This window comes from Rhincodon typus, chromosome 20, assembly GCF_021869965.1.
Source record: "Rhincodon typus isolate 14 chromosome 20, sRhiTyp1.1, whole genome shotgun sequence".
In the NCBI taxonomy this organism is placed as follows: Eukaryota; Metazoa; Chordata; class Chondrichthyes; order Orectolobiformes; family Rhincodontidae; genus Rhincodon; species Rhincodon typus.
In genome coordinates this window covers 31,865,812-31,887,843 of record NC_063351.1, presented here as the reverse complement: position 1 = coordinate 31,887,843, position 22,032 = coordinate 31,865,812, and the positions used below count along the sequence as shown (strand labels likewise).

General features: G+C 36.5%; 1 protein-coding gene across 28 annotated transcripts in view; it reads right to left on the bottom strand.

Moving 5' to 3' along the window:
- tcf7l2 (transcription factor 7 like 2) overlaps positions 1–22,032 on the bottom strand; it is a 184,664-nt gene that overhangs the window by 42,817 nt on the left and 119,815 nt on the right. For all 28 annotated transcript variants that reach the window (XM_020526808.2, XM_048608812.1, XM_020526813.2 and 25 more), the window contains one exon: positions 411–543. In XM_020526808.2, coding sequence (XP_020382397.1) covers positions 411–543 — 133 coding nt within the window. The remainder of the gene's footprint in view (positions 1–410; positions 544–22,032) is intronic.

The following is a 22,032-nucleotide window of genomic DNA, read 5'->3' as shown; positions in this document are numbered from 1 at the left end:
CTTCTTCAGAAAATTTTCTGAAGAAGGGTCTAGGCCCGAAACGTCAGCCTTCCTGCTCCTCTGCTGCTTGGCCTGCTGTGTTCATCCAGCTCTACACCTTGTTATCTCAGATTCTCCAGCATCTGCAGTTTCTACTATCTCTGAAAAGTTTACTTGTCCACCAGAAAGTCATTCAGGCCTGGCAAAATTACATGTGCAACATTCAAGCAAAGAATATACAACTTGTAAATTCAATTCTACTGCTCTTGTGTATCATTGAGAATTTATACCACAAAAATAAAATGTAACACTATGTAGTTCTGATTGAGACATAGATCTTCGCTAATGCCTTTTACGAAAAAAAAACAGAAGAGTTTCGAACCCTATAATCCCAGAAATGAGATCAGTGGGAAGTTTTTTTTTCCACCTACCTGTTTTGGGGTCCACATCTGCTGGTAAGTGTGGTGGAGGGTTACCTGGTGTGAAGTGTTCATTACTGTATGTTATCAGTGGTGTTAACGGGTGGACATGATGGGGATGTTGCACAACGGGTACTTTATTAGACTGTCAAAAGAAAGACAAGAAGAAAGTGAGTGAGACAACAGCAACCAACCAATGAACCATAACTTGGACTAACGGCATTGAGCTAAAGGGGGCCTCCAACTGGGAACACATGAACATATGAAGTGTTGCCAAAAATCAGAGGCCTACATTAGATGATGAATGGTTCTGGGTCAGATTTTATTTTGATACATGTCATCTCTCTTCTATCAATTTAGGTGAATTGTAACAAGGAGATTAATTTAAATCACTCTGTATTAAAACAACCATATCTGCTGCTATTTATCAATCAGGTTTTGGGTACTTAGCAAACGTCCAAATTCTATTAAGTCAACATCCATGAGAAAACTGCATTAACTATGAACCAGCTTGGAGTAGCAGAGAAATTATGAAAAATACAAACCTAATTGGGTTGTAATGATAAACCAATGTGTTATAATGAAAGAGATGTTTTGCTTTTACCTGGTATGTTTAGTCCAACAAAAATATGACCTCGATGCTTTTTTTGATCATTTTATCGACTCTAATTCATCAATGGACCGTCAAAACCATTACGGCCCAAAAGACAATTGTAAACAGGAAAAACATTTATTTTAATAAAAGCTAATTTTGATTAATACCATATCAAAAATATGATCAATTAGTTCAACACACGTTTTTATAAAAACCCTTGCGAGATGTTGCTGACAAAGATGGTATTTACAGCCCATATAAATTTGAAAATAAACTTCAGCCATAAACTTGAAGGAATATTTTCATCTAGGTCTTGTCAAAATTTAAAAAATACAAGACAACTGGTTAGGTCATCAGGATAATTTTACTGAATTAAAGTCGCAAAACTTTTGTATATTTTGACATACACATGAAACTAAGTATGTGATTTCATCTTTATTAACTAGTTGATGAATGAAAAATTGAGTTTAAACAGTTGAAAGATTCACAGTAAAATAAAAATCTGAAAGCATCCCAACGTCACAAATCATTTTAGGAAAAAGTGTTATTTATGTCCTTCCATACCACCTCTAGGCATTCATGCCGACCAGGGACATCTAGCAGCACTAAACCAGTATTGCATTTTTGCTTTAAGGCTGACAAAAACATTTATCGTTGTAGTTTTTAAGGAAAGCTTTTTGAAATGTATGAAACCATAACGTTATTGAGTCTAATTTCTGAAGCTACTTGCAAAGTTTGTATTTTGAAAATCACAACTGATGTACAGAATACGCAGGGTTAATGGTTTAGATTTTTGTTATATACAATAACCTAAAGATAATCATAAACAACGGGTGCCTCTAAGAAAAACAGATCTGCTTCCCATCGAAACAAATGAGAAGTAAAACCTTGAGTGCTAGCATGAAGATTTCATCATGACGCTACAGGGCATTTTCAGCTGTGGAGTTGCAGCTGCTTGCTCTTTGCAAGAAGGCTCTGTTCACTAGCAGAGCAAGTCTCCTGTAAGTTCAGGCTTCGAAAAGAATTTGCTGCAGAATCTTGCGAGCAAACAGCAGGAGGCTACAGCTAGTTATTTACGGTCTACAGTGTCTCCTGTTTCTAATTGGCGCCTGCTATTGTTGTAATGAGTTTATATGAGGCATGGACAATATAGAATAGATCATGATTCAGTTGCTTCCCCTTTATAAATGTTTTGAAAGTACCATCTCATCATCAACAAACTAATTTCAATTGCACTGAAACATTTATTAACAAAAAACCAATTTGGACGAATATAATCTGACTTCAATCCATCTTATTTTAGAGATTGCTTTGATTCTGCCTAAATTCTCTTCAAAACCTATTTATTACTCAAAAGTTAATATTTCCAACCAGGATGGTCACGAGTACCATCAATTCAACATGCATTAAAACATGGGAAATTGCAGTGAGAAAATTATCTCCTCTGCAATGATCACCGGTCTAATACAGCCTCAACTAAATATTTTCTCAAAGTAGGCACAGGAAAATCATTTCAGTCATTGAGCTTTCTCAGCCGTATTACGGCCTGATCTGATGCAGCCTTTGAACACACCCTTTGCTGCGGTTTGGAAATTGATTCAACTCTCTTTTGAATGGTTTGTCCGGGTTCAAAAATCGACTGGTCAGATTGAGAGGTACAGTTTTAACCCAAGTTCAACTCCTGCACTATTTTGAGCATGTAAATGATGGACCTGGTTACGTTTTTTGGCCTGCAATAGTTCTCCACATCCACATTACTTTCATTATTTCAAATGTTTGGATATTATCCAGTTTTATCTTTCTATTCTGGTAGAAATTAAGCTTTAGCCTCTGGTCATGGCGCTATGACCTTAAAAATCTAATGTACAATATTTCCCACTACACCAACTTTTCTGTTGAGTCATAGTGGCCACGTCTGTACACAACTGCACTGGCTACAGGAGTCCCCAGTGATTTTGTACAAGTCTCAATCAAATTTCACTGGGCACAAATCTACAGCAAGTGACTACCCATATGTGGCACTAAATAATTGTTGACGTGAAAAGTCAGAATTACATCGAAGTGGAAGTAGGGAACATTGTGAATTTTGGATTATAGATGCTTTCTAGGATGCAGAGTTATGTTTGTCTTAAAATTGCCTGATATTAAGATAATATGAGTCCATAAAATTTATGGAAGATATAAATCAAATAATCTCCTGAAAGATGAATTTAAACCTAAGATAATAAAATAGTACAGTCAACTTCAGAATCTTTATTTTCAGGTGATTTAACAGTGACTAAGGAGGAGGAAAATAAACCGAAGAGCACCAAAAATGAGGGAGAGGAACATTAAGAAAGAGGGACCAAAAATAAAAAGAAAAGAACAAAAGAATGAAGGAATTAAAGAAACATCCCTCTCCAAATAAAGGTGTAGTTACATGAATTTATGTTTACTTTAAAAAAGTTTAAAATTGCTTACCAGATGACAGCCTAACTCATGAAACACAGCAAACCACCAGTTTACATTTTGTCCAAATGCACATTGCATCATGTGACATTGTAAGCCAGTTGACTAGTGCTCCTAAATGGATTGAGTTCAGTCACCTTTTAAAACTCATGCAGTAACAAAGCATTTAGGTGCTACATGCAACTCGTAGAGGGCTCTGAGTAATTTTTGGTGAAAGGCAGTTATCATCCACAACACAAATGCAACTCTTCAGATCAGACCATCCATTGAACAAGATCTAGCATGAAAGATATGATTACAATGTAGCAGTATGACCAGAAATAAAAAAAAATTCCTTGACAGCAAATCCTGAAAAATGAGAGAATTAATTATGCTTAGAGCACATTTTATATATTCTTAACAAGTCTCAAACAGCATGATTGTATTGCAACAAAACGTACATTTATCAAATGGATATAATGGTGGGAGACTTAATTCAATCCATTAACTTCTAAACTGAAGTAACCAGATGCCAAATTAGAAAAATTAAGGTACTTTATATGTAAATTAGCAAAATATATTTTGAATTTCAAAGCATTTTAGTGATCTTTTGTGTACTTGTGTTGGTCAGGAAATATTTGCATTGACTATATTTTTGTGTCAGTAAAGATTCTGAAGAGCAAGACTATGGGCAATGTTTAACATAAATGTTTAGGTTGGATTTAAAACATAGCCAACTTCCAACAACATGCAAAAGGAGAAAAGTGCGCTTAACCACAGAGCCTATAGCAGCTAAATATGTAGAGTTCAAATGACAATATTAACAGTTAGTAACTTCAGTTATTTTAATTCCATTCCTTGATAGAGATTCCTAAACTGGTCATTAGCACACGCACTTACGTCCTAATCACATTTCAGCAGCTGAATTCAGTAATACTACTCAACTCATTTGTTTTTAACCAGAAGTAACTTGTGTAAATCGACAATACTTTGCATGTGAAAAATGGCATCATGCAGTTCTTAAAGCTTTCAATTTTTTTCTTTCAGGAACACCTCAACAGAAAATACTGAACACATTTTATTGTAAAATAGAAGCATTGCTGCCTTATCTGTGGGATTTTTTTCTTTAAAAAGCAATGAAGTACATCAGCTTGATATGTAGTTCATTTATACAGCTTTGGCATTACGAGTTATTTTTAATATTACCTACCAACTTGTAATGTAAGTGAAAGGAACAATTGTATTCTGTTTATTTCTGTAAGTAACCCTGACTAGTTACTGCTGGACTAGGTGAAGAGGGAGTTGAAGATGTAATTTTGAAACAAAAACCTTTCATACTTTATTTACCAGTTTCAACTTGTATAAACCAAAGATAGTCACAATGACTTTTCATTCACTGGGCACTTGCCCTGCTCAAAACATATCTCACAAAGTAGAAGCATGATAATACCAGAGATATAGATCTATGAGAAAGATAGAACTATTTTCACTGAATGTACCAAATTCAGTTTCATTTCATTAGGCTTCTAGTGATTAGAAATCAATTTCTGCAAGTGTCTGTGCTTCCAGTGGAAACCACAAGCCAATGGCCTTGTATGTAGGTCACACCTGTATGGGCACAGACACAAGCATAAAGTGCATGGCTTTGAGCCAGATTTTATAGTACTGCTCTCTAATGCTCATAGAAACAGTCTTTTACTTTCCACTCCTTCCTCACTGATTTCACCAGTTTCACATACTCCCCATCCATGGGGATCATGTCTATTTTTATCCTGATGGTAGAATTTTCTTCCTTAATTATGGTGACCATGAAACTATGTTCAGTGGGAACAGATATTAAAAAATCTTGTCACTTTTCTCTATTTAAAACTGTGTTATTTAGGATTTACATGAAGGAAAGAGGATGTTAGAATATTAAGCTGTTGCCAAAGGAGGAAACAGAGGAAATGCCTGTAGGAAGTGGGACTGTCCTTCAAACAGTGGCAGTAGGCAGGCTGTGAAGGAAAACCCCTCCTCTTGGATCATTGCACAACACTTTACCCAGGAAACTCTAGAGTCAACCTCTGACCTTTCAAGTGTACTTAAGCGTCACATTCCAAATAAGCTGCAGTGGAGATATTTCACTAGGGTGGACCCTACACAGTATTCACAATCAGGAATGCGGCAGTCAATGATTAATTGAACAGTCGTAGTCCTTCCCCGCTTTACTTATATAAAAAAAAAGAGATTGGTAACCCGAGAGAAATGAAAGCTTGCCATTCACCTCTGATGTCATTAATCAAGAGACAGGCAAAACAAACTAGAGTTGTTGTGACCATCTTTCTACCCAGTCTCTTATATTGAATGCACCCCTATTGCGTTCATTGCATTTCTGTGCAGCTGAACATAGATTGGGTCTGAAATGTGCATTTGTGCTCAAAGTACAATAAAACAAAAGCAGCTACACAAGAGGGCTTGTCAGGCTGCCTTCCCCAGGCTAATTCTGGCAAGTCCAATGCTTTGCTTAAATTATTAGCCCTGAGCCTGGCTGTACCCAGACATGGCTTACTGGTTCCAAAGCTACTAATCTTAATGGTTTGCAACACTACGTTCTCTTATTCTGAAGGTCTGCACTGTATTAACTCCCTAATTGCTGGTCAATTCCAAATAACTGCAATTTTTAAGAGGTGTTTTTTTTTTTAAGAAAGACTATTAAGAGTTAAATTTTACAACTCTTCCCCACACGATAATTCTCCATAAACTGAAGTTTGAAGGATTTCCTAAAGGACAAAATTTAAATCCACGCTTTCATTCAACATTTTCTTCTCATTCTCACCCACCAAAAAAAACTTTCACACCTGAGTAAGCATTTTCTTCCAAATCTACTATCCCTATTCTTATTTATACAGTGGTCTGAGCCCTTTCACAGTATTATACAGCTCATTTCTGGCCAAGGTCTTGCCCTTTGTTAACTGGCCATTGTTCCCAAGGACAAGGCCTTCATTGACTAGTAAAACTCTCCTGTTCAGAAAGAGGCCTCTCTTCTCCAACAAACGATGACAGGACCACTGACACAACAGCATACAAGACAATACTGCATGACCAGGCAGCACAAAACCTCTTCAGAATGCTCTCACATATTTCCACGCTGTTCCAGCTGTCAAGAAAGACAGACAACTTTCTGGCCACCCAATTGTCGAAATTGTGTAAGCAAAATCAAATTAACATCCAGCTTCAGGCCTGACTATCAAATAGTACAGATCAACTACTATTAAATGTATTTTTTACATCAAACAATTAATTGTTCAGCGAGACTATGTCTCCGCATATTTTGGGAGCAGGAAGATTTTTTTGCGTTTCAGTGGAACAGTCTCCTTTCTGGTGGCACCTTCAGTCAACGACAGCATTTTCTCAAAAACTTTCCCACTCAACATCCATCAAAGTATGGTTACAATTTCAAAAGACAAATTCACAAATGTGTCAGAACTATACGTTCTAAAGTAAAGCAACCACAATTAATTATTTGCAGTATTACTGCAACTCTATGTAAGTATCTGAAATTGGGTACTTATTCATACAAGCCTGTAAAAGAAGAAGAAAGATCACAGTTTGGATGATTTTCTCAATAATCAACTTCTGGATCTTACAGTAAAGTAAATGCACAGTGGAAGAAATAAAGAGCTCTTGTTTGGAAAGGGAGGTGATGGGGGTGGGGAAGAATGCCACTCTTAAATATTCGTCTGGGATTCAACTTGTGTTGTAAAAGAATCATTAAGACTACAAGACAAAAACAGAGAACAAAAGACCACAAATGAAGAAGTAACTTACGAAAAAAAATAGATTGACATGTGATCACAGCATGTTATAGCACATTAGCTACTGCTCAAGAACACTGGAGTTTCCGCAATTGCAAAATACATTCCATTGCAAACGCAGTTACTTACTGAAAGGAGTCCTTTATCCCAATAGCTTTAGTAATTCCACCTGTTTTAAGCATACTAGGGACCCTATACAAATCTTGCAGTCATAAGAAAAAAATAGAGCATTTAGATGATGTTCGAGACGTATCTCTTTTTAGAAAGTAACCCATAAATATAACTTAAGATTGTGGTTACTACAGAAGGTAAAAATAAGAGGTTAGCCTGTATTTTTTGTAATATATTTAATGTTTTTGACTTCCCTTACCAACTCAATAATTTTTTGCCAGTAACAAATTTTTTTGCAGTTTCCTGAACAAATTAGCTATCAAATTATCCTGTTCACTATGTTAATATTTAAAATGTTTTTCAGTAAGCTAATAGGTTTTGGATACATTCTGCACTTCAATTCACACATTTTGAGTTAATATGGGACCTGGTATCAGGCGCGTGCAATGTTTTTCACTGTGATTTTATTGAAATGAGTTACTTGTTTCCATTTGATAACACTGAACCCAAGGGCAGAAAGGGCATGCTTTACAAAGCAGTTACCGTTTCTTACAATGCACATATGTTTATTGAGAGGTCTTAAGCATCACTCTTTTCAGCAAAAGAAATCAATTTGCGCTTATAACAGTTCAGTCTAAAATAGAAGAGTTTCACAGAGTCCACAGTACAATGACTGAACTCTGTGTAGGATGTGCGTGCCAGACAGGACAAGAAGTACAAGGAAAGTTAACTGACAGGCAATGATCGATTGGTGTTTCAGGTTGACAAATTCCAGCAGTACAAGACATCTGCCAAGCATGTGACCTGATAAACAGCAGCATCAAGGCTCAAATACAAGCATTCATTTTAGTATAAACCAGAAAGCAGTCGTGTGCAAGCTAAAGAATATGAATTGCAGGAAAAAACAGTTAGACAATTTTATACATTCACAATAAAAGGTCTACTTTTTTTTGAAATGATAGTATTTTCATGGCCTTCAAAACGCAAGGAAAATGACAACAGTACCTACGTGCCTATCATTTTGCCTACAGCGCTTAGTAAAATTAATGTAGCAGCAGTAAAATTACCATATTAAGTGATTAAGCAACAAAATACAGTAAAGGTCTCTTAATGGGAACACCTGCATGGAGAGCAAAATGTTTCCTTTATCCAATTACTACTAAACAGGTATAAAAATCTTGAGTGGCAATCAGATGCATATTGGAGGTGTTGAAAACTGAAGTTATTAACCGATCTTTAACAGTACGTTTGCAATACCTTAGAGAATGCACAACTACTCCACTGCATGCATTAGACGTTTGTTGACCAATCAAAGAGAATCCTGATCAACTCTGATTATGAATGGTCCTAAGCACTTGACTAAACAGATTTACCGACTACATCTGTTTATCTCTCTTGATTCTATCATGGAAGTTTCAGCTTTGCAACATCAGCCAAAATATTCAACAGAAACAGTCACGTCATTAGACCACACTTGGATTAAATTAAGCCATCAAGTGAATGTAACTTCTCAATTATCAATGGCTTCCCTCTCAGGAGGTACACTGTAAATTATAACAATAAAAATTATGCCCAGCCAACATATGAGGGATGTGGGTGAGAGAGTGAAGAAATTCTTAAAAATGTTGCTCGAAAAGTACCTTACAAAGGTTAAATTCAAGTTTTGGAATGATAGAACTATATTTAATGTTCTTTTAAAAAAAAAGCTCACATTCACAGTAATACAAGTTCAGATCACCACAAATTTAGTGCTTTTCTTCCTTCATGTTAAAAATGCAACTTGAAACTTTTGGGCATTATCACTTCAACACCGAGAAGTTGCATAAGGCTTCACTATACATTAAGCTTAATGTTTTAACCAATTCTCACAGGAATGCTTATGGTTTGCTGTAAAATACCCCGTAACACACTTTACATATTTATGTATTTGATACTTAAATACCAGTAGATACCATGTATCTGAGTGAAATACAATCATGATATAAAAATGTCTAGTTGGTTAATTATAATGGAGGAAGGAGAAAATCACAGGGAACATTCATGAAAAAAATAATAAAATTTCAGTCTTAAAATGCTCATTTTATTCGTGCTGTTGGTATGTTCAGAACATCTGGCATTAATTTTGTTCATAGCAGGAAAAAGACAGCCCCACAGCAGTGGAATACATATACAAATGAAAACCTCAACCTACATACATACTGAAGAAAAACATCAGATTTGTTTTTAAATCCAATCAGAATGCATAACATTAGACCTAAATCGCCATTTGGGTACATTCTAAAATATCATTGAATGGAAGGCTTTTGTTACACTACCCCACAGTGAACGAAGACATGCCAAAACCTCAAAAGTGAGGTTTTCCTGTAAACTCAAAGACTGTTCAGAAATGCTCTGCATATTCCCTTTTAAACAGTAAATAAAATCTTCTGCCGCTTCACAAAAATCTAAATGAAAATGTGCACATTCAAAAACAGCAACTTGCTGTCTAGGATTCTACAAAGTATCTATTATATCTGAGGTGCGCCACGCTTAAAATAATATAAGCATTTTCAAATACACTTATAATGAGTGAACCTTCAAATATCAAATTATTGTGTGAAATCTGGAAAGTATTAATAGACAATGCACAAGTTTTCAAGGGGAAAGAATGCAAGAAAGAACAGCAACATTGTTTTTGCACTTGAATATGTAAAGCAATTTTGTTTATGAGATAAATTTAAAGCATTTTGCTTTTCACTATCCAAATGATGACGTTGTATTAGTTAACAATAAATAGTTAATTAAGAAAAAAAATGCAACTTTACTCAGTCATTGCCCTTCAAAATAATAAGCTTTTTTTTTGAAAAACGCCTAGTTTTACATTTGGTTTTATACATCATTTGCACTCTGTTGCATTCAAAATAGCTCCAAGAACTGAGTCACATAAGCAACTCATCCGATACATCCGAATATATTTCATTTAAATTCCAGAAGCAGAGTTTAACTGAATTGATGCAGGACAGTGGAATGTTGTAATGAGTCTGATCACAGTTCTAAAATGTAAATTCAGAGCGTAGAATATTCCATACTAAACAGTTATCAGGTAAAAATTAGTATTGAGCTGGTTAAAACAACTTTTCTGGAGAAAAGGCAGTCATGCTGCCTGCAACTGGATTTCCCTTTTTGTTTCTTCTTCACAGAAGAGATTCTTCTGAACATGGCAACACAAAGGTCACAGTTTCAAGTATTGGATAGAAGGTTGCTACCTTAGCTGACCACCTCTTAACCATAGTAACTGGCCTTATCTGAAGTCCATCAGTTGAAATAAAATACAAACGTGCACTGTAGCATATAGTAACTTACCCAGCTGTTTAGATTGAGATGCCAGCAACCAAACTGATGGAGAAAGGAGAGCCCAGAGGCTAGCGTTCCTCCTTTATTGTTCCCTTCTTCCATTCCCAGCAAAATCGCATCCCTCGGGTACATGCTGCTTTATCTTCTGTTGTCTCTTAACCTCTACAACTTTCCCCCCCTTTCTCTGTCTCCTTGGTGCCGACTGCGCTTTGTATCTTTGTGGTTTTGCGAGTGCCCCTTTTTTTTTTAAAGGAGGTTACTAAAAAAATGTCTTAAAATATCAAGAGCTTTCCAGTTCTGTGACCTGGTGTTTTTAGAACCAACATTCTCATTCACGGTTGCCGTTAGTAGCATCTTAGTCCTGGTGTAGTCCTATATCTGCCGTACAGCAGATACCAAAATTGAGGACACACTGAAACGATAACATAGATCACTGCACCAAAATGCTCACTTAGAAATGAGTAAGACCGCACACATGGGTATAACCCCATGCGTACTATTTATTTTCTTTTCAAAGCCTTAAACTCTCCTAGGATTACCAAAATGACAATGCTGCAACTCTAAATGGAAAGGTATCAATAAGTGCAGCAGTGAGGAGACAAGCATTGGTTAAGGGAGCATGATCAACAAACTGTAGCATGCAGTCACATCTGTGGGAATGTCAAATCCCTCACGCTGAACTTCTGGGGATGGAGCTGAGAGAATGCTCTTTTTTTGACACAGTGATATTATAATATATATCATACATATACGTACTCATACACTCAAAAATATAAAAAATATATGTAAAAAAAACACCTGTGAGGTCTTGCCATCAGTCGCAGCAGGCTTTTTTATTATAACAGTAAATAGGGTGGAGAAAAGGCAAAGCACTAGACCTCACTGCAGCTTCAACTGGCTGACCTCGGCTACACACAATATACAAGAGCAGCTTTTGTATCGCAAGGATTCTCTTTCCGAGTTGCTTTTTGCATACTGCTTCCCGTCGCTAATTGCATCCCCAAACAAAACCCTCTCCATCTCCAAATTGGGGGGCAGCTCATATGTTCCAGTAAATGCCTTTCACAATAGAAGCAAAAGTAATGAAACGCTCCCATTAACTGTGACACCCCCCCCACCCCCAAAACACTGAGTAAAGGTGGCTCACAGCCCACAATATCCTCCCATCTCCAAAAACCACTCAACTTATTAAAAACAAACTTTATACGTATCCAGTTTTAAACTCGTTCAGCAGAATCCACAGAACCTGTCACATACCTTTCCTTACCATCTTATCTGTCTATTAAAAACTGACAAGACACCAGAAGAGGGGAAACAAAACAGTATGCAGTTTTTCCCTCTTTATTTAGTGCTTTGCACTAATCTGGCCTTCGCGTGCAAAGTGTCGGCCAGAAATCTTTTAGGCCTTAATACCAAAACAAAACCTTTGAATTTCCTTTATATGGTGCAATACAGGCGCTAACAAAGGCAATGAGGCTACAGTTTGACATGTAAAAAGCCCAACAACGAGGCAGCTAATTACATTCCCTCCCTCTATTCATGGTGGCCACCACACTCCAGCAGCTTCCTTTGTCACACGTGCAATTTCTTAAGTAAACTGGGAGTTTGGTTGCTGATGATGGACAGTTACTAATCATTTAGTACAATGAATGCTAAGTACGGCAGAAAGGATGGGCAACTTCAACACAGATTTCTTTGGGATTGGAGGATGTGAGAAGAAAAAGAAGCAGGAGGAAAGCTCGCCACACAGACGACGAAAGGTGAACACTTAAAATACCAGACGCTTTCAGTACACATATTTACCTTACATCTACTGAAGGAGGGGGTGGTAGTGGTGGGGGTGATGTGGAGGGGAATGCAAAAACACACTGTGGGAAAGAGAGACTGCAAATCAAACTTGCCAACTCAGATCAACTTCAGCCATTATAGCAAGGGAAAAGAAAAATTCTGAATACTTCCGTTACTCAGTAGTTTCTTTTCCCCAGAAAAGTTTGCCTTAAATCTCAATTAAAACAAAGCGCACCATAAAAGCACAATTCATCTAGAAGTCATATTTGTAAATGGAAATAATGCTCTAAGACATTCAACCCTTCGTAAAATTTGCTAACTTACCATTTACACCTGCTCAAATTATGATGTTTCACACTGCCTGAATTCAAGCATGCTGCCGTTCCCGTGCTACAGCACAAATCAGCCAGCTCTTCATGATGTGGGCAGATCCACTGGGGGGCAGCACCCTACCTGAGCCACTTACAGCCGAGATGCTGCTGAGATAGGGACACGAAGCGTTTACATCCAACTCCAGCTCTCCGGGAAAAGATGCTCAAGTTCAGGTTTATTCAGTGAATTGCCTTGCTTCATGGGAAAAAGATAATGAGATGGGAACACTCATTTGATCAGAACCAGTCCCAAATCACTAACAGTTCAGAAAGGAACAAAAGAATAAAGAGTCGCTTGCCTTCTTGGCAACATGAAAACCAGTTTCAACCTCTCAATGTTAAATTGGCTCATATTTTGAAGCAAGAGACAAAAAGAAAAATAATTTCCTTTCTCACCCCTCCCTTTCCCAAGATGTAAAGACTAACATACCATCTATTTTGCCCACGTAACCAGATCAGTTTAAACAGCTTCATCAGGAAAAGTAGAACTATGAAATAATTTTGATACATCAATTGCAAGTTTTAAAATAATGGCACTTAGCAAGTTATATGTCCGTGCTCTAATATTTGTCACAGCCAAACATGGCAAGCAGTTCCATAAAGCTTCACTGCCCACTTTTGAAGCCTGCGTTACTAACACACGCAGAATGACACCACTGAGCGCCTTTAAAGGATACTAGGGGAAAAAAAAAATGACTATTGATCTTCAAATGGTGATAATTGAAAAGATCAAAAGATTAAACAAAATCAAAAATTGCGCTGACTTACCATGTTATGGTTTTTTTTTGTTACAACTTGGTTGAAATTTCAGTCAAACAAGCTTCATCGGAGGTGTCAAATTTTTGGCGGACTGTGATCGTATTACTTCCGCAGCCTTGCCTCACAATACTTCAGAACTTTTTACCTAGCTTTGGTTTACTTTGAAAGCTGCAGCTCAGCAAACCAGCACAAATTATCTTGCCACCTTCTACAGCTCTGATGCTTTGGCCGCTAACTTTGGAAGGCCCTTTACTACTGCATCAAAATTAGCATTGTCAAAGCGGTTAATGAATATTAATACTGTATTTGTCATTGGAGCTGGCCTGATGCTGAACTCCGAGCCATCCATCAGGGACAAGATTAAGAACACAATTATTTCTGACTGACAGGGTCCAAATCTGCTAGATTTTTTTTTGCAATCTAAAAAAATAAGAGACAAAAAAAACATCTTATGGGTTCCCCCTGGGGATGAACAGTCAGATTAATACACTTTTAATGAAGTGAAGGCTATTAAGTATGAAGAAAAAGCAAACAAGATGTACAAGTCGAACTTACAAATGCAGCAAGGTGGCTGATAAAAATTAAAAGAATACAATATCTTTTTCGACAGCTGTCTGAAATTTTTCTTCAGAGCTTTCTGGGATGAAGAAAGAATCTTTCTTCCCAAATCTGCATCATTTGAATAAGGAATGTACTGTTATAACCCACTTGGGATAATTGTCTCTATCTTATGTCTTAACAACATCAACTCAAAGACAGGATCCTAAATAATTCCTACACAAATATAATAATCAACACTCCCTTAAAAACAATTGACAATCACGATCCTTCTCTCAATTGCATCTGCATAAATCATGTTGCTAAAAATACTTTTAAAAAATGTAAATGTTAAATAGACCTTGTGCAGCTTTTATTATACCATATTGTAAATTGTAAAAAAAACTTTATCTTGCAATACAAAAGCACAAGTTATACCATACTTAGAAACAATGCCCTAACCTTTTAATGCTGACAGTTTCTGTGGGAATTTAATCATGAATACCTACAACAAAAGGCAACTTCATTTAACTATGCTTCTATGGTTATCTTTTATTTACAGCTAAATATCACTAAAATTTCCTGCAAGTAGAGTCATGAAACTTGTTTTGATCTGAAATACAAGAACTATAGGCACATAGTAAATATCATCCATCGTTACTCTCACTTACTTCCTTTCCACCTCATGCAAGCTTTGTTCTTTGCATTTTGGTAACTTTGGACTTTTAAAAATATATATCAGTTACAGAATACGGCCATGACACCCACAATGGGAAACGGCGGAAAAGTTCAGACACAGTTTTGAAAAACAAAAGGAAATTTGGAATAAAGTGATTTGAATCACAAAGCTAAAAGTGTTTCATTTCTCAGCTAACCTTCAAAAATAATACCGATGTGCCTGTAACAGGCAAGTACAGGAATGGTTTTAGCCCCACTACAGGACGAATTTTCCTTTCTCAGCAATGTTAAACGTTTTAAAACTTACTTTATTTAAAAGTTAATTTAAGGCTGGGGAAGGGGTAGTGGAGGAGGAAGAGGAGGAAAGTAAAAATAAAAGCTGACAGATGCAGCAGTTAATGCCATCTGACCAGTGAAATAAGGGGGTCTGGGTCAAGCGACTGTGGCTGCCAAGCTAATCTACTGCTCTCACTGACCACCCCACTTGCTGCTCCTAATACCATTAGCAATCCTTAGATGAACATTCTAAATTGGAGTTTTGTCCTCTTATGAACCAGTCTGACCCTGATGTAACAATCCTGGAACTCCATATGCAGATGATAAATCTCCTGAAAACGTTTCTTTCAGCTTTAAGATTCTTTTTCCCTTGCGTGTCTTTTGTCTCACTCAATTCTTTAAAGCCCACTCCGACTTGAAATAAGTACTACAAGTATGAAAATACGCCCAATATTTTCCCCACCATGTTACGCGTATCATTTAATTTTGAAGTGCACCCTGATACATTTCCAACACATTATTTTTGGGGCTTTCCATCTTGCTTGTCTTTGTGGAAATTGCGTCTACATTATACGGTCTTGAGAACAGGTAAGTGAGGAAAAAAGAAAATGGAGGATGTTTGTGAGAACTGTCAGATTTGAAGCTTTCTAGCTAAGTGAAGTTAGAGGCTGCTGACTCTGAAGCGGTGGGTGCAGAAAGCATTTGCCTGACAGAACATTTACGGCAGACAGCTCCCGCTACCTCTACTTACACAGCACGATCACATCAGCCCTAGTATCAAATTAACTCCCTGACTTTGAAAGTTATTGATCTGCTATTAAGACACTAGTGAACTTGATGAAATCAGTGCTGTAGGTGCATTGAAGACTTCAAAGTCTCACACAGACACATAAAACAAGTTTCTTTGATCCTTTTTACGATCCGCAGAGAGTTTAAAACCCAATTCTCGATGTGCTGCTTTTCACACTCATCAGGTCTGATATTTTTGCAATAGACAGCTTGATAAATTTAATAGCGCATACTTTAGCAAACAACTAATTCTAAACCAATATCTTAATTTGCTTAGGCAAACAGCATCATTTATTTAAATGTGCCAAATGTAAACCAATTTTCACCTTTATTACTGTCTGCATTGCAAGAATCAGAAATTTTCAGTGCAGAAGCGTACATGGCCCTTGCCATGTCTACATCAGTATTTTATCATTAATAAGATGATTAATTTGTACAGACTTGCTGAAATTCTTATTTGAAGGACTAACCATTAATATTTAAAGCACAATGCCATGAAACACCACAAACAAGTATATTCAGAACTTATTTTATGGATTTATTGAATTGATACACAAGGACAGGATCTGTAGCTATTATTCAGAGATTTTTTTTTAAAAAAGCACAATAGATTTTTAAAAGTAGCTAACTGGTTAAAGAAGCATAACTGGCAGCAGTAGTACTAGGCATGCAACAAAAGATGTTAAGAAGTTCAAGTAAAGAGAAGAAAAGAATTTGAGCAGGAAACTGCGACTTTAAGTTAAGGAATGATATTGCAATAAAGAAAACCAAATTAAATACAAACCTCAGAATGATAAAATAATCCAGAGATTAGGCCCTAGGTCATTCATTAGGCACCACAATCATTTCTTCTACAAAGAACACACAACATGCCAACATAAAAAAATTAGCGATTGATAATCAAGATATTTAAATTGGAATTTAAAATATTGTACACTTTTGTTAAAAGGTAAAAAAGTACTATTTTTAAACAAGGATCTACTACTTTAACCAATTCTCAATTTCATTATTAAATTTTAATTTAACCATGATATAAAATACTAAGCATTCTAGGCTGGTTAGGAGGTAATATTTTAGTTTTAAGCAATGTATTTATTGTAAAATACATTCAGCAAAAGCGACAACTTGCATAGGGAAAGTACACATTGTTAATCATGAGAAATAGCATGTTACTGTAAACAAAAATATCATCTGCACAAACCTTTACCATGATTTTACATTTAAACAGAGAAAAGGTTCATGCAAGTTTGCTACAAAAAAAAATTCTCCTATGTAGACAGTTCTCACCAAAACACTGTTCGCTAACGAAATCATCTACCATACAATTCAGGAACAAATTAAGTTTTTGTACTAGCTACTGGGGTCCCACTTACAATTCTAATGAAGTCAACACTCCAATAAGATGTGTTCAGAAAGTTTCCTGGGCCACCAGCACAGAGATCCTTTTCACCAATTAGTGCAAAGAAAAAGAAGGGAAAAAAAGTGCCCGCACTCAAAGAGCTAGGCCTTACGGCAAATCTGTCATGTCGACTGAATTGATCAACGGGACTGGTATTTCTAATGGCATCTTGTCAGAAAAAGTCAGCCATAGGGAGCCACCTGTGTTACTCTTTGCAGACAGCTAAAGAGCAAGATACCGATCTCAGGCAGCACCTTGTACTAACAATTTGGAAGAGCAGTCTGATTTCTACTGCCGTACAACTTGTCATTCTGCAATCATCACCTGGCTACCTTTTTCAAGGATTGTTATATGCTGAACACAGCTCCTCTGTAGGCAGCCAATTTACTCGATGCTAAGAACATTACAAAACGGTGAAAATTATCCATTTCTAACAAACCCAATTAATTTTGCATATCATTATGCTCATGTATTCTCTTGTCTAACCCTAAACAGAGCTTAGACTTTGCAAAATAACAAGTGTACAGTTGACGTGCAGTCCTGTTTGGCCAAGGAACACTTTTCCAGGTTCAATAACACAACCCCTGAAATCTCAGAAGTTAGCACTACAGATAATAAAGTGTCTACGAACAATTTTGCTGTGTGCTGCCATTAACATTACGGTATATGGACAGCCAGACATTTGCCAAATACATTATTGGATTCCACAAAAAAAATTCTGAAACGGAGCTAAACTGCACATAAACATCAGAAGATGGACATAAATTTTGGGGCTATCTAGTTTGTTAAGTGACTTAAAAGCACTTGGATTGTAAATCACGTATTGTAACCTTCCTCGCTCTCATCAGTCAATGAAATTCTCAGGTTCTTTTCTCGCAGCCTGCGGCGGTGGCTTTGCCCAGGGACATATACCAATAGAAAAATTTTCATCATGTTAGCATTTCAAATGGCAGAAAGTGAAAGGAAGCCCTAACTGATCATAGCCTGTGGAATTAATTGGCTATTCTCTGAATAATGTCGCTCATCGCATATCCTTGGGAGACGAGCACTAGCCGAGGCCACATTTTGTGCAACGGCTTCAAAAAAAAAGCGCTTAGGGGGTATTGGAGGTCTTAAGACTTTAGCGCATTTCCCCAAAGACCACGCAAATACAACCAGTGAGCCTTGCCCAACTAATCCATTTGGTAATTAAATGCACAATTCCATTAAACAGTCTTTCATCACTTCAAAATTAAACAAACAATAGATTCTGATTGCTTCAAATCTATATGTAGGATTCTATACATCAATGCAATGAGTGCAACTAGAAAACTTTGGTTTTAAGTGACGAGAGTAAGAAATATTTTCGGCTTTTTGCCAATTTCAAAACAAAGAACTCAAGTAGACGCCATGTTGCTACTTGTTTCATTCTGTAGGATTAAAGTTTGAGCTAGCTTTCTTTCGTCAAAGGCTATGCAATGACCCTGCTTGATATGAGTATACTTCTCTTTAAGACACATCTTAATCTAACCTTTTGCAGGACTCTTTGCTTTCAAACTCAAAACAGCATTAAAAATAGGCATTGTTGGTCAGCCCTGGGAGACTGAGCTCCTAGCTTTCGCTGGCCAGGGCAGTAGCCTTCTGGATGCACAGCTGCTTATGTACCAAGTAAGCTCTGTACAGCAAAGGAAAGCAAAGTGGGAGAAAATGAAAAGACGAGATTAAGCATCTTCGCAAATGTTCCATCTTTCGTTATCGACTTCAGCCTAGCGTGAGGTGTCAATTTTCAGCTCTAAAGAGAGGACACAAATTCGCAGCGGTCCCATTATGCGGTCTCTTCGCTCATTGTATATTCCGTCAACGAAGTCAATCTTATTAACTTCCGCTCTGGTTCACACATGACATTTTCTTCAATTTTCTTGCCAACATCAAAAACATCAATTAGCAGCTAGAAAATAGGAAGGAACAAATGACAGAGCCCGATAACGTCAACTATTTGAAACAGAGGGTAAATCTATTCCGCAATACTGAATGCATTCATTACCAATTCATTTTCAAAGCAGGCTTCCAAATAGCAAGGAAAATTAAATTTATCATCTAGAAATGTCCAGAAATTGTTTGCTTTTTAATCCTATATCTATAGCACCATTTCCAAATACAAGATGATGAAATGTTACCTAGGTTTTAGGTTTATACAATGCAACTTAGACAGAAGTTGGTATTACTGTAGATGGGTTCAGCAGTATTCAGAATGCACTGAAAATCATGTAGAAACATGAAATAAATGGAGCCATCCAAATTTACACCAATATTTATGCACATTTTTGCCCTACTTGCCAAAATGCAAGTTGTAAGAAAGATTTCTTTATCCATTGGAATGAGTCAAATTACAAACTTATTTGCTTTTTGCAGCTCACTTTATTTTACTAGATAACTGACATGTAGCTAAAAGTGTATCGTGGCAAACCTTGTTTTACAATACTTAAGTAAAAGCTATTTCTGCTGATGTGCCTGCTTTATGAGAAGGCTTTCATGCTTGTATTACATCTCCGAGGGAGTGAATAAAAGCAAATTTAGTGACTGCTGAAGACGACTGCTCGGAATTAATGTGAACAGAAAAGAGCAGCTACACCAAATAAACAGATCACTTTCCTCTGGCCATTGATTTCTTGATCTTTTGACATTATTTACGAGCTTCCTATTCTCTTTCCTGTCTTTTTCCCAATGTCACAAAGGAAAAATGTCTAAACAGCTGTTGGCAGGATTATCAATTAGCTGTCAAGATGCTGCTTTCCAGTACTGAACAATACCTGCCCTAATACAGAGAATCTGTAATATTGTGAAGCACATATAATACTGTGCTTTCGGTGTATAGACTCGCATAGTGAAAAGTCTTCAATGGAACTTGTGTCCGATCATTTCTACAAATATATTGATTTATTGGGTTGTAACTGAATACATATTATAAATTATAATTAAGAATTTATATTTAATATCAGATAACATTGACTTGCAAACTACACATTTTTCCTATCAAATTATGGGGTGGCAGATAGGGTGCGTGGTACCTGCTACATAACCCCCTGTAAGCACATTCTATTGAAATTGCAATAATTTTCTTTTGGTGCATTCCAAGACCTAACCTTACTGCCTCCATTTATTCTGTTTCTAAAGTGGGGGTAACGTGGCCAGGGGGAAGAGAGATAGAAGTATCCAGAATCAGTGATTAAGTTGGCACTAGTAATGTAATAAGGATGGTTACATTCACTTAAACAATCATTTGCACAAAAATGTATTTTGCTTTTAAAGATTGTAGCAAGTTGTGAAACTAAGAATTTGAGAATTACAATTTACTAAGCATGTTGCTAGATCAGTAACCATTTCAGTTTAATTAAATCATTTTAGAAGCAAGACCAACTGAAAATACCACTAGCATCTGTGTTAACAAGTTGTATAATATTGTCCAATCTTTATAAATCAAATTTCAGTTGTAAATGTATAGAAAATTACATGGTACAAATAGAGACCATAACCACATAAATAACTACACTGTTAGGGCTCACAAAAAGAATAAGCTTAAAATGTAAATGATCTACATCTTAATTGGTATCTTTAAGTGCTTATGTAAAATACAGTACATGTAAAACAATTTCAGTGTTTTTTTAACCAACTATCTTCATGTTACTTTCAGTTTGCGAGAGAATTTGGCATCAGAATTTATAATACTTCCAGCCCCTTTAAGAGGTAAAACACAGAACTTGGTAACTGCAAGGTGTTGAAATAAATACTGCTCCAGTAGCTAAAGTGGATGATGTTTGGAGGTTCTCGCACATTTTTTAAAAAAAGTCACTGCTGGGTAATTTGGTCAATGTTTTATAACCATCTTAATATTCTGTGACACCTAAAAAAATTTTAGCAGGTTTCAGAAATAGTGCTTAAAGGAGCTACAAGTAATTTAAGTAATGATTCAGAACATCCTGGACAATAAACAGTCAGAATATATTTGGGGACAGGGTGGGAAGCAGAGGCGAGCTGTGGTAAAGAAAGAATCTTCAAAGATCTTTCAATGCTTTAATATGTAGCTGTATTTGCTAAAAATTCCCCATCTGCAGTATCTTACAGCTCACCCACTACTGCATAGAATTCTAAAATATTACTAATGATCAGAACCATGCTATGCAGTATTAATCTCCAAAATTTATGCTTTAATATGACAAGTTTTTTTTAAAAATCAATGTTTGTCTAACAATTACATTTCTTTAAAAAAAACACTATTCAGGAATTATTATTGGTACCACAGAAGTCAAAATTCAATATTCTATAAAGCGTTATTGGTATTTTTCCTGACAATTTACATCCTTATTTCGAATAACAAGTTCAAATATTTTTACTGTTGTGTCAATAGCAAAATGTTCATTGACCCAAAGCAACAAACAGTAACCACAAGCTGCTGATTACCGGCATTTGCGGTTGTGGTTCTGCACCATGCTCTGTCCTTGAAACTGATGCCGCACACGAATCCATTAGGCGAGAGCGTTGGTGCTCTTGATCTATTATTTACAAAGAAAACCCTCCCCTTGCTTAAGTGGCCCCTATACTTCAGCCTTCATTACATGATAATTTTTATTCTTGTAAAAAAAAACATCCTCCGTTTAATCAGGCTGATAGCACCTACATGGTGTCCAATCTTGCTGCTTGGGGTTTAAAAAACACCCTAGCATTCCCACGATGGCATTGTCATGTGGACTACTGCTATAATTTAATATCTAAAATTTAAGCCTGATTTATTAGCAGAGAC